Source organism: Periplaneta americana, chromosome 9 (assembly GCF_040183065.1).
Source record: "Periplaneta americana isolate PAMFEO1 chromosome 9, P.americana_PAMFEO1_priV1, whole genome shotgun sequence".
Taxonomy (NCBI): Eukaryota; Metazoa; Arthropoda; class Insecta; order Blattodea; family Blattidae; genus Periplaneta; species Periplaneta americana.
This window is the reverse complement of record NC_091125.1, coordinates 129,212,926-129,228,768: the sequence shown is the minus strand read 5'-3', so window position 1 is coordinate 129,228,768 and position 15,843 is coordinate 129,212,926. Positions and strand designations below refer to the sequence as shown.

At 35.3% G+C, this 15,843-nt stretch overlaps 1 protein-coding gene across 1 annotated transcript in view; it reads left to right on the top strand.

Annotated features, from left to right (window-relative positions):
- The window catches only part of LOC138706505 (sodium/potassium-transporting ATPase subunit beta-2-like), an 88,213-nt gene that overhangs the window by 58,482 nt on the left and 13,888 nt on the right, over positions 1-15,843 (top strand). The window contains exons 2-4 of the mRNA XM_069835860.1: positions 1,616-1,747; positions 8,847-8,957; positions 11,831-11,994. Coding sequence (XP_069691961.1) covers positions 1,616-1,747; positions 8,847-8,957; positions 11,831-11,994 — 407 coding nt within the window. The remainder of the gene's footprint in view (positions 1-1,615; positions 1,748-8,846; positions 8,958-11,830; positions 11,995-15,843) is intronic.

Below are 15,843 nucleotides of genomic sequence, written 5' to 3'. Positions count from 1 at the left end.
TCGATTCATCCATCCATCCATCGATCCATCCATCGACTCATTGATTCATTCATTCATCTACCGATTCATTAATTCACTCATTTATAGATTCATGAATTGATTCATTGGCTGATTGATTCAATTACTGATTGGTTCATTCATTCATTGATTAATTCAATGGTTCATTCATTCATCCAGGTATTACAGTTGGGTATCTTCAAGAGCAACAACATGCATAATAGAAGTACAAACCCAGAAACAAAATTTGGACCACCTGAATTTTCCCAAGTTCCAGGTATTACTTAGCATTCGCAGTATGTTATATTTGGAACTTGGCCCAAATTTTGTTTCTGGGTCTCTACAAGCATTACAGCTTGAGAGTACTTTTCTTTTTGTTAATAACACTCCATCTTTTTAAAAGTGATTTATTAATGAAATAATAATGCATCTGCTTAGAGTAATTAAAATTCATTATATATTAACTAGTACTATTTTAAAGGTATACATTTTCAGTTTAAAGTGTAAACGTTACAACAGAATCTACCTATGTACTTATTTGCTCTTCTATTTAGTAAGCAATCGTAATTTATTCTCTTTTTGCATTTCTTTACACACAAGATTCCATATTATGCATTACACTTATTTTCTTTGTTGTTACCGGTGTCCATTTTGTTCTTTTATATATTAGTTATGAAGATAAGTGTATTAAAGTACCCAATCAATTATAGACTGAATACATTTTTTTAATTACACATAGTAAATTTTCTTCAATTGTTACTCCGTCTGTGTACTTAGAAAATGTCAGTCTTTCTGTATGATGAAATGCGTCTGGTGTTGTCTAGCCTGCGAAACATTAGGGGTAACCGGTTGGAGGTCTATGATTTCGAACATGTTATTTTCAGATCTAGCAGACGTAATAACACCGAGTTAAAAGGATTTTTTTACATTTATTACCATAACACTTCATCACGCACATCATTGCAAAAATCGTCAGAACTCTATATCAGTTTATATCTGGAAATATTCGATATTTAATATAAAACAGGAACATCCGTATGACACCATCACCGCATGTCTCAGTCAACGCCACGCAAGTGGAGAAAGAACCCAGATCAGACACGCTGTTCTTGTAATGAGAACGTCGCCATTTGAAGTATCGAAAACATCTAACTCTCGCTGCAACCACTCGAGTTCTGTGCGTCGTACAGTGCCGCCATGTGTACTACATGTTCACAAAGTGTGCCTGTGTTTTTAAGCTTTATCACATGTTTCTACCTACTCCTAGTCCTGAGAAAAAAAATTAGAAGACATTAGTACTTGAACGCACCTCGTGATATAATAATAATAATAATAATAATAATAATAATAATACTAATAATAATAATAATAATAATAATAATAATAATAATAATAATGTATATTTGTACAATTGTTCAATTGTGTATTATATTTTAAATTAATGGAATATGAGTTTAGAAGGGTAATTAATAGGTTTTTAAGAATATTTTGACTATCGTTTTCTGTAAAAATTTAGAAAAAAAAAATTATTTACCCATGACATGAGTGAAGCTCTTAAATTTTATCGTCGCTTACGAAGTTTCATGGACATTATTATTTCGCTATTGTCTTGTTTCAGTTGTGATCATCGTGCTGGGGGTGCTCTTCTGCATACTGGTGGCGCTGCTATGCGCTTACTTCATATACCGTGTGTTCTTTGCACACGTTCCACATTGGCAACAGGATGATTTCTACATCGAGTCCATTCCAGGTGAGAAACCATTTAGTGTTACAGGGGCGTATTCAAGGGGCAGCAGTCAAGGCACATGTCGCCCCCCCCCCCAAATCAAATTTGTTAGCTAGCACATGTTCCTTCCCATTATAGGGACTTAGGACTCTTTATGCAGCAGTATGCTAACAACAGAAGTATGGTTAAAAATACTGCTTATCTTGGTCGTACATGAAGACTGTCATTAATGTTAGATGTACTTACTTACTGGCTTTTAAGGAACCCGCAGGTTCATTGCCTCCTTCACATAAGCCCGCCATGGGTCCCTATCCTGAGCAAGATTAATCCAATCTTATTTCTTTGCTGTGGTCGTGCCAGAGAATCAGTCCCATTCCGAGGCTTATTTTGAGGTTTCGTAACAAGCTGTTTTTTACGGTGATGGGTTGTTAGCCTTTCGCCCAACCCCCAAGCTGGAGGACCACCCCTGATCGGCTGTCCACGACTACTTATTCAATATATTCGCAGCTACCCTCCATATCTGGAGGCCGTCTCCTCGATCCGCAATCTGAGGACGCGCCATGCCGTGGTGATAGGGACCCACAATGCATGGTAGATGTGCTATTTCTTTTTGTAATAACAAAGATACTCTTGAGGAAATATTGTCTACTGACATTCCTGTATTCATATTGAGAAATAAGCTATTCATTGTATTGTTTGTGTTTTTTATTTGCAGAATTGACCCTAGGAACTTTGTCTCTGCCATTCGTTTTAATAAATATACACTCGTTTGTGTTTGACTGACAGCATTAACAAATTCGTGAATATGTATGGTGCACTGTTAAAATTAGGAGAATAACTTTATGAAACGCCTGTCGTGTCTTTGTAATTTTTTCAGAAATATTTGAATTTGAAGACAAAATCTCGGGAAGAAATAATATTTCAAGTTGTATTAAGTTTGTTACAAAATTATCGACGAAGTTCGTCAAATTATGATCTACCGGTTGGATGTTAATCAAATCTTCAACAAAAGCATTTCCGACCTGTGCAGGATCTAGAAGTGCTAAACCAAACACCATTGGAGCCATTACTCAATTTCTGCGTTTTCCTTATAAGGCGAGTTAAGTTTTCTACACACTAGTAAGAAAGTTCACGAACAACTGATTTGTTTATACGTAACTAGAGGACCCACTCGCAATTGATGTGTTCACTTTCAAGGGGTTCGAGCGCAATCAATGAAGTTTAATCTCTTTCCGCGCAACTGATACAGACCCGTTGAAACTTTTTCTGAAGCTGCGCAGATAGCTAAATAAATAAATAAATAAATAAATAAATAAATAAATAAATAAATAAATAAATAAATAAATAAATAAATAAATAAATAAATAAAATCTTGTCATAATAACTGTAAGGTTGTGAAACTGAAGCTCAAGTAAAATATCAGAAAATTGAATAGCCCTAGACGCAAGTAGATAGGTAGTACAACTGAGCTGACGCATTGCTTACGAACAACCTTATCTGGCATAACGCTCAGCTATGGTTCGTGTGTGGCAGGATTGAATTAATTAATTAAATCTAATTTGAATTACGAGCCCCATATTAGGATCTTCTCAGCGTAGACTTCAGAATGGACCACTGTACCCCCTATCTTCAGGTTTATTTAAAACCTGATATTTTACTTATGTTCAGATATCTGATATCTCCTGGGTAAAGTCTGTCTCACAAGGTAACTGTTAATGAGCTCACGTCGAAACCTCCCTTCAAACATCGTACATTATTAGATATTCATATAAGATAGACAAATACAAAATATTAACTCCCCCTACTAAGTGTAATGTTTCGAAATAAAAATTTGAATAAAAAATCATCGAGAACTGAGTAGTCCCCAGCTTGGAGTGCTCATTCAGCTGGGGTAGCGTGTTGAGTAAACAACCTCAAATGGCATGTCACGTGACAGGACAAGGATTCTCGGAGAATGACGACTTAATATAGAAATGCCGGCCCGGATGGCTCAAGCGGTAGGGGCACGGCATGTCCCTATCGCTTGGTCCGAAGCGTTGTGGGTTCGAGTCCCGCCTCGGGCATGGGTGTTGTGATTGTATTAGTATAAGTAAAAACAAAGGAAACAAAGGTAAACAAACAGAAAACAAAAATAGATACTTTGGAAAACGGCCTCTGGCCGGTCGAAGTTAAATATATATATATATATATATATATATATATATATATATATATATATATATATACATATACAATCTCTGTAAACAAGTTTACGCATTATTTTGGAACAGCATGCTAATTATTTTTTATTTGTGTATTTTTTTTTCAATTTTCATAATTTTATTAGCTTGTATGTTCTACCGCTAAATATTTTCGATTACATTGTTGTCATGAGATTTCAGCATTTCACAGCGTTTGTGTTCAGGAGAATATTGTTATAGAGACGAGAATCTCAAGCAAATGCATGTTTTTATAGGAACATAGGACATATGTCAAACTTCGTACTCATCCATTTCGTTACTTTTCAGTTCTAAAAATATGTGTACGTCTTCCGTGCATATTTGCATGTTTTGGCCTTTTTGGGGATAAAATCATGCATAATGCATATTTCAGCAATTTCTAGCTTAATAATGCATATAATATAATATTATATTCAGTTTAAATGCATATGTTAATGGTTTTGAGTGAACACCTCAGTTTCTCGACTATTATAACTCTCATTTTAGTTTCAGGAATCAGGATTGAAGAAGGGAAAGAAAAAAAAAACCAAGTAACAGAAAAAGGTTCATTCAAGTTTGCACCCATAACTTCTTGCAATGTAGAGAGATCATTCTGCCTACAAAAACATATTGACTGACAAGCGCAGAAACCTCACAGAAATCAATTTAGAAATGATGTTAGTTAACGTGCAAAAAAGTGAAGTGAAATAAGAAATTTGGAACAAAAATGAAAGTGCATATTTTAATTTATTTTTCGCTTGATCGTGCGTATTTAATAGTTTGATAGCGCATGAATGCATGCATATTTTGGGATTTTATAGTGTATGAAATTCTCGTCTCTAGTTACAACAATAATAATAATAATAATATATTATTATTATTATTATTATTATTATTATTATTATTATTATTATTATTATTTCGGGTGACTACCTCCAGTTACTTCTACTTGTACATAACGGACCCAACAGTGTAGAAATCGACAGATCTTTGGCAATGATAAGGTAATCTTTAAGTAGCTCTGAAACGTTTTTAAAAATGAAGTTGGATAATGAACATGTAAGCAGAGTTAAAAAGCAAAAATAATTATTATTCTGAACACTGTCAGTTTACAGATAAGTAGTATTACTGACATGCCTCCCTAATAATTAACTAAAGATAATATTAAGATTATGTATGTATATATATATATATATATATATATATGTATATATATGTAGGACAGTCTTGCGAAGCTTGTTGCCTACATAGAAGAGGACTGCTACTAGAGATGAACAAAACTAACTGCCGCTCTCACTCGCTGTGTTCGTTGCATTTGTCTTTCGAGTCTCGGCTCGTCATTCTCGTGCGCTTCGAGTCTCGCTCATCATTCTCGAAATAGCATTTGGTCGGCGTGGAAAGATTTCGTAACTTTGAATAACATACATCATTGAAATAAATAACATAAATTTTTAAATGAGACAAAAAGACAAAACAGAACAGTATCTTAGTTTCAAAATATTCTGGTTCTATTATATGATATTACCTATGATTATATAAATTAAAAAAAAACAATTCTCAAATAATTTGCATTTCTAAGAAACATAAAACATGACATTAATATCTTTTTACTTGAGATTGCACACTTGATCTTCAAGGTATGAAAAGAAAATTCTTAGCCTTTTAATAAGAGCCTAGTAATTAAATAAAGATTGGGGAACGGATTATTAGACACTGAAAGGTAGAGATGATGTTTCAAATAGGCTACTTGATTGTTTATACATGTGAAGAGTCCACTGCAAGAATGATGGATGTCATTTGGAATACATTTTTCAGGAGAAGCAATTGAAAGTTTGAAATGCTTAGCGCTCAAAGCTTAACTGTGATTTTCCAATCATTACTGGACAATGACTATCAGTGTTAATGCCATATAACTCTCTATGTACATTCTATATGTCTTAAACTATGTATTGCCAGTATTGGTTCATTTTCGACAAGAAAGTGACATCCATCATTCTTGCAGTGAACTCTTCATATATAACAGTTGCCAAAGTAGATAAAGGTTCAATCAGGTATAAACAACTGGCGATTCAAGGCTGCTTGACTTCGGTATGTCGGGACTCATCAATATTGAGTCTCAAAACACTCACAACCAGTCTTTACGTCAACGACGCGATGTAATACAACATTGTCGTGCGGGTTTTCGGCTTTGCGGGCGCTGTTAGTCTCGTTTTCTCGATCGTTGTTCATCTCTAACTGCTACCAAGACTCGGCCCATTTTTTAATTCCGCGCGCGTGCGCGTGTGCATGAGCGTATGTGTGCAGATACGGAATTAAAATTTGGAGCGAGTCTTGATGGAAGTCCACCTGTATGTAGGCAACAATTTCTCACGACTGTCCACAAGTAGCATGTATAAAGGGGCTTTTGTTTATTGCACGTGCACACTGTGTTGTAACCGAAACATGCAATAAGGGAGTTTCAAATTTTATTTCCGTATTTGTACACTATGCATGTATGAATGTATGCATGTATTATACGGAAATAGTAGGCCTAAAGAAATAATCCAGAAAATTAGACTGAACAAAATTCAGTCAAAATAATCCTACATCTGAAATCCAGAGTTGTAAAGAGGTGTTGGATAAGCCTGAAAAAGATGGATTCTGTGTAGGTCTATATTTACTCGCCGGAATGGGACTTAAGGATGGATGATGATGATTATGACGGCGATGATAAATGTGGCGATAATGAAAAATATGATGATCACATCTAAACTGAATGAAAATAATGACTTCTGCAGTTCAGATTCAGACATTTATACTCTTGTAACTCAGAGACTGACACACAAATGAAAAAATAAAATAAAAGACCGTGAGGGAGAACAGGAATATCCGCTATCATCTTCGTGCCTAATTGCGTGAAGAACGAAAAATAAACAGGAAAGCTGGAAATAAAGTTTAAAGTGGGTCAAGTCCGCGTAAATACTTCACGGCTTCCAAGACAGCTTGCCCACATATATTCCTGGAAAGCAAACAGATCCTGTACAACTCTTGAGAAAAGTGCATAAATTAGACCGGCAGTGCGGCACAAAACGCCACAAGTTAAATTGATCTGTAGGCGTGCGGGTAGGCCTAATATGTTTTACAGTGTGCCGCACGTGAGAGGATGTTAGATCCAGTTTCCATGTAAAGTTGTGAGCCTAGTCGCTACTCGAAAGGCTGCTCTTGTTAATCATGATTATCCTCGCGGATGTGAGATTGTGATATTATGGATCATTACTTCAGAATAAGTGATAACTAAATTGTTTAGGAACGAAGATTGTATTGTACAGTAGAACCTCTATTATCCGTGGTAATGAAGGGGGTGGGTTGAACGGTTAATCGTAAAAATCGGATAATCCGTACCATAGAAGACTTTAATAAATTAAGTGTTGCATAATGCAGTTTCGTAATTTGCTCCGTGGGCATGTGTTTTAACACAGGTGGTGGACAGAAGTTTTAAGTATAATAACTCTGTTAGAAAGAGTGGGTGAAGAAAGAATAATGCTGAAACTGATCAGGAAGAGAAAAAGGCATTGGCTGGGTCACTGACTGAGAAGAAACTGCCTACTGAAGGATTCACTGGAAACAATGGTGAGCGAGAGAAGATTTCGGGGCAGAAGATATCAAATAATAGACGGCATTAAGATAAATGGATCATATGCGGAGACTAAGAGGAAGGCAGAAAATAGGAAAGACTCGAGAATGCTGGGTTTGCAGTGACAGAACACAATGAATGAATGTCAATGACTGGTTTCTAAGAGTCAAGGAAACTTTCTATGATGGATTTCTGTGGAAAGATAGGAAAAGTAGGCCTATAGGTCTCATGTTATAGATTTAAGTAATTTATACACTTTATCCTTGTTTTTTATTAAACCTCGCACAGTTGTAACTCAAACCTTGTATTCCGATGTGAGATGAACCACAGTTCCTCTTTTCCTAAACCACTCAATTATATGCACATCTCTTCGATACTTAGCACAACATGTATTCTTTTGGCACTTCTGGAAGACATTTTGCAGAGAAATTAAACAGGTCACTCGAACAGTAAGGACAAAGGAGAGAATGACAGACGGATAATCCAACAATCGGTTAATAGGGTGACGGATAATCGGGGTTCTACTGTATTGTATTGTATTTATTAACATTCTATGGTATTCATACATTGCTTACAGCTAGAATATGGAACAAGACAAAAAACTTAATACTATTATAAAATTTTAATTTATAGTCACAGTCTAGATGAAATATATACAGACGAGATTTACAATATAGTCTACTAGTACAACACAAAGTTTTAGTATTAGTTTCATGAAGTTTTGTTGAATGTCATGAATTCACCTACAGAATAGAAGACGTGAGAAATTAGGTACTTCTTTAATTTGGCCCTAAATAATTTTATGTTTTGAGTTTCATTTTTTATATCGATAGGGAGGCTATTAAAAATTTTTACTGCCATATAACGCACTCCTTTTTGATACCATGATAGACTTGCCGCTGGAGTATGAAAGTCATTTTTTGACGTGTATTTATGCTATGAACTGTTGAATTAGTTACAAAGTTTTCACGATTACATACGAGGAAGATTTTTAATGAAAAGATATACTGACAAGCCATGGGCATTATTTGTAGTTTTTTTAAAATAGTCCTACACGATTCCGAAGATATTTTAGCACTGAAAGAATTATGTTATATTTTCATATTTCGGCAAACATTCTTCTAACAATCACAAAGCACTTTTAACAGCAATTAGCATCAGCATACATTCATAAATAACAGTCTAAGTAGGCCTACTCAAAATCACAAGGTGGATTTCGTTGCATTGGACTGTCAGGGGTCTATTCTATCGATTATACATCGAGTACCGTGTTTTGCAATCCGATAATTCAAAATGTCGTTTATGTTTGTAGGTCTGCGCTACGGGCCCCCTGACAAGGATGGAGAAGACACGCTCATCCACTTCAGTATCAGCCCCGACAGGTACTTGGGGTGGACCAAAGTCATGGAAGAAGCCACGAGAGGTACTGTATGCAGAAATAAAACACTGTCACGCATGTAAATAAGGCTTTTGAGCTCCATTCTCCAGTGGAATGTGAGAATAGTGCATTCAGACAGTAGCCGCGTCTCCATCCAGGAGAACCAGGTTCGACAAAGCAACGGTTGTAGTGATTTTAATACGTTCTACTCCGTTTCTTTTTTTATTTCATCAACTCTCCATCTTCCCCTCATTTCATCTATCATCTGCAATAGTTAAAAATAGACTGGGGTGAAGTCTTGGGGATAGTATGAGTTTCCGATGCTGACATAGGAAGGGCTTGGGGTTCCGGGCCCTGAAACTTATTAGGCACTCTTCTGAGGATGGAGGCAGGGCGGATTCACGAAGGCCACTCAAGTCGCCTGTCGGACTACAACAATCGTCGCATGTATGGCGCAAGGATTCATTTCGGATCCGGCCCTCGAAAAACCTGCCAGCCAAAGAGGGCCGGTGTCGCGGCTAGCTACGTCACAGAAGCCTCAACGTATTTCCGTCTAGTGAGGCCGAAGAAAAAAGCCAAGATAGAAAATGAGAGTCAACGCTTTTGATTTCAAAACTATAGACTAACTTATAAATCAGCTGAAATAGCAGAAATAAAGGCTGGAAACGGAAACAACAAAAACAAGAACGGAAATAATCTTAAAATAAATGTATTTAAATGTGAGCATTCACAATTAACGAGAAGTTTGCCGCAGCCCGGGAACGGGAACGTGAAGTTAATTGTGAATGCTGACATTTAAATACATTTATTTTAACAATACTTCCGTTCTCTTTCTCATTGTCGTTTCCGTTCCCGGTTTATTGTGGACCAGCCTTTAAAGTTAACTGTTAAGTAACACTTTTGTGATCGCTGATCACCTTTGGCCCCATCTAGCCAAATACCATCTTGCTATCATCAATTCCATCGACGCTAAATAACCCAGTAGGCTACTTGATACAGCGTCGTAAAATATCTAACTTAAATTAATTTAATAGAAGTAAAACACGTTACGTATATTATGTATCAGAGATGGACAAATAAGGTCAAATTTATTTCATACCGTGTTCACATGTAAATTTGCATTGGTCATTAAAATTATAAACATTCATAAACAACAGTTACCTGAACATAGTCAAAAATACAGTTAAAATCTTCAGTTTCTATACATCTTTGCTTCATCTTTAGTACAATTAGTCACTGTAATATAATTATCTTATAGCCTATTACTAAATTAGAAAATGAACTTTTGGATATATTCTTACGTGATAAAGTTATTTGAATGATATAATTTGTTGTTGTTTAGTCAACTGTCCTAAGACAGGTTTGAACCTCATAAGTGACACCAATAAGGCATCATTCATGAAGCAACTAGGCCAGGAAATGAGATAGGGTGGCCAGTTCCTTTTCCCCTCCATTGCATACAATCGTCGATTAGCTACATATTCCACTAGTCAGACTTCAGATGCGTGCAAACAATTGTTCAAGTGAGATGTACTACCTGATAATAGATGTACATATCAGCCAGAACCTCAATCAGAGGTGTGATATAATTTAATGGATCAATTTTTATGAAAGAAATTGTGAATTAAATTTAATTTTAAATTGTACCATTAAATTATACCATTCAAATATCTCTGTCACGTAAGAATATTTCCATGAGTTTATTTTTAAGTTTAGTCTCACAAGGTAATTCTATTGCTACTGAAAAGGAGGCGGAATCTGCCTTGAGAAATGTATATAAACCGAAGATTTTAACTGTATTTTAACTGAATGTTTCAGACAACTGTTGTTTATGAATTTCTATATTCTCGTTCGTTCTCTCATCGCAGCTTCAATCCGTCAGAATGCTTCCTATGAGGTTTATGAGGAGGTTGGTTGCGTCTCTTCTGATCGCTCTACTAGACGGGCTGATATCATCATAATTGATCGGCAGAAGGATAAGGGTGTCATTCTTGATCCCACAATCCGTTTCGAGATGCACGAGCAACAGCCACAAGAGATGTGTTGTGAAAAACAAGTCATATATGAGCCTTGTTGTCAGCATCTTGGAGCACAATACCACATTACACATTGGACAGTTTTTGGGCTCATGTTCGGTGCCCGTGGCACGATCCCACGTGAAACTTTAAATCAACTTAAACAATACAAAATTTCTGATGCAACGATTGATGCCATAGGATCTCACGTGTTAAAATCATCCTTAGCTATAATTAGTAATCATTTGTACCCAACAAAATTTTTATTGTAAATGATTTCCTACGTTTTCTTATCTTAATGTTTTTTTTCTTTTTCTTTCCAAGTGTCACAAAATTGTTTTGTTTACTTATTATTCTTTATGAATTTATTAGTAGGCCGATCTATCGAACCCTTATTTAGGGCGGCTTTTGTTTATACAAGTTATCTAATGATTAATGTAATATATTTTAACTTTGGGATTACAAACTTGTCTTTCGCTACAATGCAGGAAATCAAATTTTATCATTATATTGGCCTAAGTGTTAAAAGAGTGTATTCAATTACGAAGTTGAAATGTTATGTTCTTATTTAGGTTGCAATAAATAGTATAATTTTTATATAAGAAATAGCATTGTTAAATTGTTAACGAAATGAATTGTTACGAAACACGTAAATGTATAATGAAAAATGTGTCATCTATTTTACGGCAGAGGGAGACACGTCGAATGTAATAGACTATGCCACTCTTCTTCTTGAAACTGTCATTTGCGAACGTAGGAAGAAAAGTGCGTTTGAGAAATTACTTTGTTAGGAAAAAATGCTAACTAAACATGTTTCACAAATAATTGAGAAATGAAAGAAGCTTACTATTTAGTAAACATGTTCATTATGGTATCATTCTAACAGACTTCCAAATGTTACAGCTTACCTGAAGCCATCCAACAACTCTGTGGAGTGTGACTTCGAGAAGCCGCCCAAACCCGGGAAAGTCTGCATTCAAGACATCTCTAAGTGGTTTCCCTGCGTGAAAGAGAATTACTTCGGTTACCACAAAGCAACGCCCTGCGTCTTCCTAAGATTTAACAAGGTATATTCTCTTTAGATCAGTTATTGTGCACACAGGGTTCTGAATTATATTTTGAATCTCACATTTAACAGGAATATTGTGTGATATCTTGTCTTCCTTCTCTCTAGCACAGATAAGGCACCGAGCAATACCGAGTTTTACCAAAACCCTATTTCACGAAAAAGAAAGTAGCAAATCACGGGCAATAATTTGTAACAGAGATGATTCACAAAGCGAACTCTGATAGCTTGTCATTTCTGGGGGAAAATTGGTTACAAGTCGAAGTCTTTCAAGTTTATTAGTGTACAGAGGATTCAGTAAAAGCGTACAAAAATTAAATAGGAAATAGATTACGCTCTACAAAAGAGAACTTTGTGTCTGCGAAGTCTGATTAAGGATATATATGTCTATCACCGTCTCTGTTTTCCACATTACCGACTTTTATTATTTACATTTATTTACACTTGAAGAGCACAGGGGAAAAACTTGGCAAGTCCACAATTATTGATTTTCTGTTTCAGATATCATGTAATAGCTCAAGCAGTGTAGATTGTATAGTTTATCAGCCTCATTAGACAAAGAAATTTGAATACTGATAACTCAAAGACAATAGAATATAATAGATCTCGAAACTTTTAACTCGCTCTCCTGTAAAAAGAGTAAAATGCGACTCATCAGGTTTTCCCCTGTATTCTTCATTTGTTATTTATATTTATTTACACTTGTTATTTTTATGTATTTACACTTATTTACATTTGTTATTTTCATGTATTTACACTTGTTATTTACATTTATTTACACTTGTTATTTTTATGTATTTACACTTGTTATTTACACTTATTATTTAAATTTAGGCCTATTTACACTTGTTATTTACACGTATTTGCAATTATTATTTACACTTGAAGAGTCCACTGCAAAAATGATGGATGTCATTTGGAATACATTTTTCAGGAGAAGCAATTGAAAGTTTGAGATGCATAGCGCTCAAAGCTTAGGCCTAGCTGTGATTTTGCGATCATTACTGGACAATGACTATCAGTGTTAATGCCATATAACTCTCTATGTACATTCTATATGTCTTAAGCTATGCATTGACAGTCTTGGTTCATTTTCGACAAGAAAGTGACATCCATCATTCTTGCAGTGGACTCTTCACTTATTATTTACATTTATTTACATTTCTTTATACTTTAAAATTATGTTTATATCGTTTACAAATTTGAGATAACATCGTACCTACTGCACTCATTGTGATTAACTCTTCGAATGGTATCAAAGGGCCTGTCGTTGCCTCGTATCATGTTTGTAATGTGACAATGTAAATACGATAGGCAGAACGACCTTGAGGATAATGGGTCACCAGACGAAACATATATTATTACGATGTACCGAAGAGGTGAAACTTAAACTGAGAGGATTCGATCCGACATCGGGATGGGAATCCAGTGTGGCTTAGTGGATAGAGCGTCAGCACGTAGAGCTGAAAACCCGGGTTCAAATCCCGGTACCGGAGAGAATTTTTCTCCGTTCCACTCATCCTTCATCATAAGACGAAACATGATGAATTGTCTACATGGAAATAATAGATGTAAAAGTAAATGTAGATAATAAATATTAATATTAACAGTAAATACTAGATGTTGATGGCAGTCATTTCGAACACATGTGACGTACATAATAGTGGGCTACATTGTTAACTTAGATTTGTAAAATAAATACTATGAAAGTAATTTCAAATGTAAATAAAAACAAATTATAAGTGCGAACAAATGCAAATAATAATTTGTAAATAAACGTAAAGAACAAGCTAAAAAATTCAAATAATAAATGTCGATAATATGGAAAACAAAGATATAGACGTACATCTCCTTAATCTGACTTCACAGACCCAAGTTCCTTATTTCTAAATGTTTTGTAGAGGTTTTCCTGTTTCCTGTTTAATTTTTGCACGCTTTTACTGAATCATCCTGTATTAGTACAAGTTAACATTTGTGCAAGAAATTAGATGATTCTTATGACCTCTTACGAAGATCCAACTGTTAAAACATGACAATATGTATTTGCAAATTGATTAATTTAATTACATTATATTAGCAAAGCTAGACACTTATTTTCAAAGCCCTACACAAGCTGTAGTTAGAATTATACTGAGATATGTTTCTTATTAGCCTATGCTAGGTTTATTGAATGACAAGGCTTAATCTTTAGTATTATTAATACTATTATTATTATTTTGCCAATAGCAAGACAAGTACATTATATTTATATTTAATTACATTAGTAAAATTCAAAACTCAAGTATATGAAACTTGTGGGTAAGTACAAGACAAATAATATTCTTAAAAATATTAGTTGAAACTTTCACACACTGCAACGTAATGAAAGTTTTTTTTTATATACTGCGTAAACCTAATAGCTACAGAAGTACCGTCTCGAAGCTGCATATCGAATTAACATGAGAAAAAGCAGAAAATTGGGAATGTATCCATTCACCCAGCGGAGAATCGAATTCTTAATGCAATAACATAAGAATTAGTGTTGGGAACAATCTAATGATTTTTGCAGTCGAATGGATATTCGATTACTGAAATATATGTTTCAAATCAAATCATTCGAAAATTATAATTCTGTAAAAATTAAGAGAAGTTTTTTGGTTGCTGGAATAGGCCTATCACTTATTTCGAATGCAATCTTTGATTCAATGCACTGTCGAGGACAGAGGAGCTTTAATGCGCACATTGCTACTAGCGTCTTTCAGTTTGAAATTCGTGCTTACTAATTGAATACTGGTACTGAAATGAATTCACTGACAATACAGTGACAATGGACAAACGTTAAATAAGGAAGAAATACGGTAATATCATGGATGGTGTAATCATCATGTCAGCTGCAACTTACATTTCAAGTGGGATGCGAATTACGAAACAGCCAGTGGACACTAATATTTGTGGAACCTTACTGCTCCATGCATAAAGAGCGCCTACTTTTTTTCTTTTCGCTCCTTCTCATTGGACACTGGTCGCGAGGCGCTCAAGGACAAATCGCTTGCCATTTAAAGAGCGCTTTTTTTTACAGTGAGAACCGAAGCTTTTCGGTTGCTTACGCAGAAATCATTCGAATGATTTTCTTAACATTTCGAATATTTCAAATGATTTTAACAATTGAATAAAACGAATAAATTCATACGAACAAGCACTTTCACCAGCAAAATTCCTCTAAATCTCGTCATTCAATAAACCTAGCATAGGCAATAAGAAAAGAAATTCTTAATTACACAAGTTACAATTCCATTGGGTGGCCGGGTAGCTCAGTTGGTAGAGCAGCTGGCTACGGACTGGAAGGTCAGGGGTTCGATCCCAGGTGGTGACAGGATTTTTTCTCGTTGCCAAACTTTCAGAACGGCCCCGAGGTTCACTCAGCCTCCTATAAAATTGAGTACCGGGTCTTTCCCGGGGGTAAAAGGCGGTCAGAGCGTGGTGCCGACCACACCACCTCATTCTAGTGCCGAGGTCATGGAAAGCATGGGGCTCTACCTCCATGCCCCCCAAATGCCTTCATGGCATGTTACGGGCATACCTTTACCTTTTACCTTTTACAATTCCATTAGAAAGAAATTCTATAAGAAAGGGATTTTCAAATGGAAGAATCTGATGAAGTGCAAACTAGCAAATACCAGACCTATGATCATAGGGTAGGCCTAATAACCGAATCGTTAGATTGCCCGTTTACATATTTTTGTAAGTGTTCAGAGATCTTGAGATCAAGATACACCTTAGGTTCATGAATATAATTGCCTTGCTATTTGCAAAATTATAATAATAATAATAATAATAATAATAATAATAATAATAATAATAATAATAATAA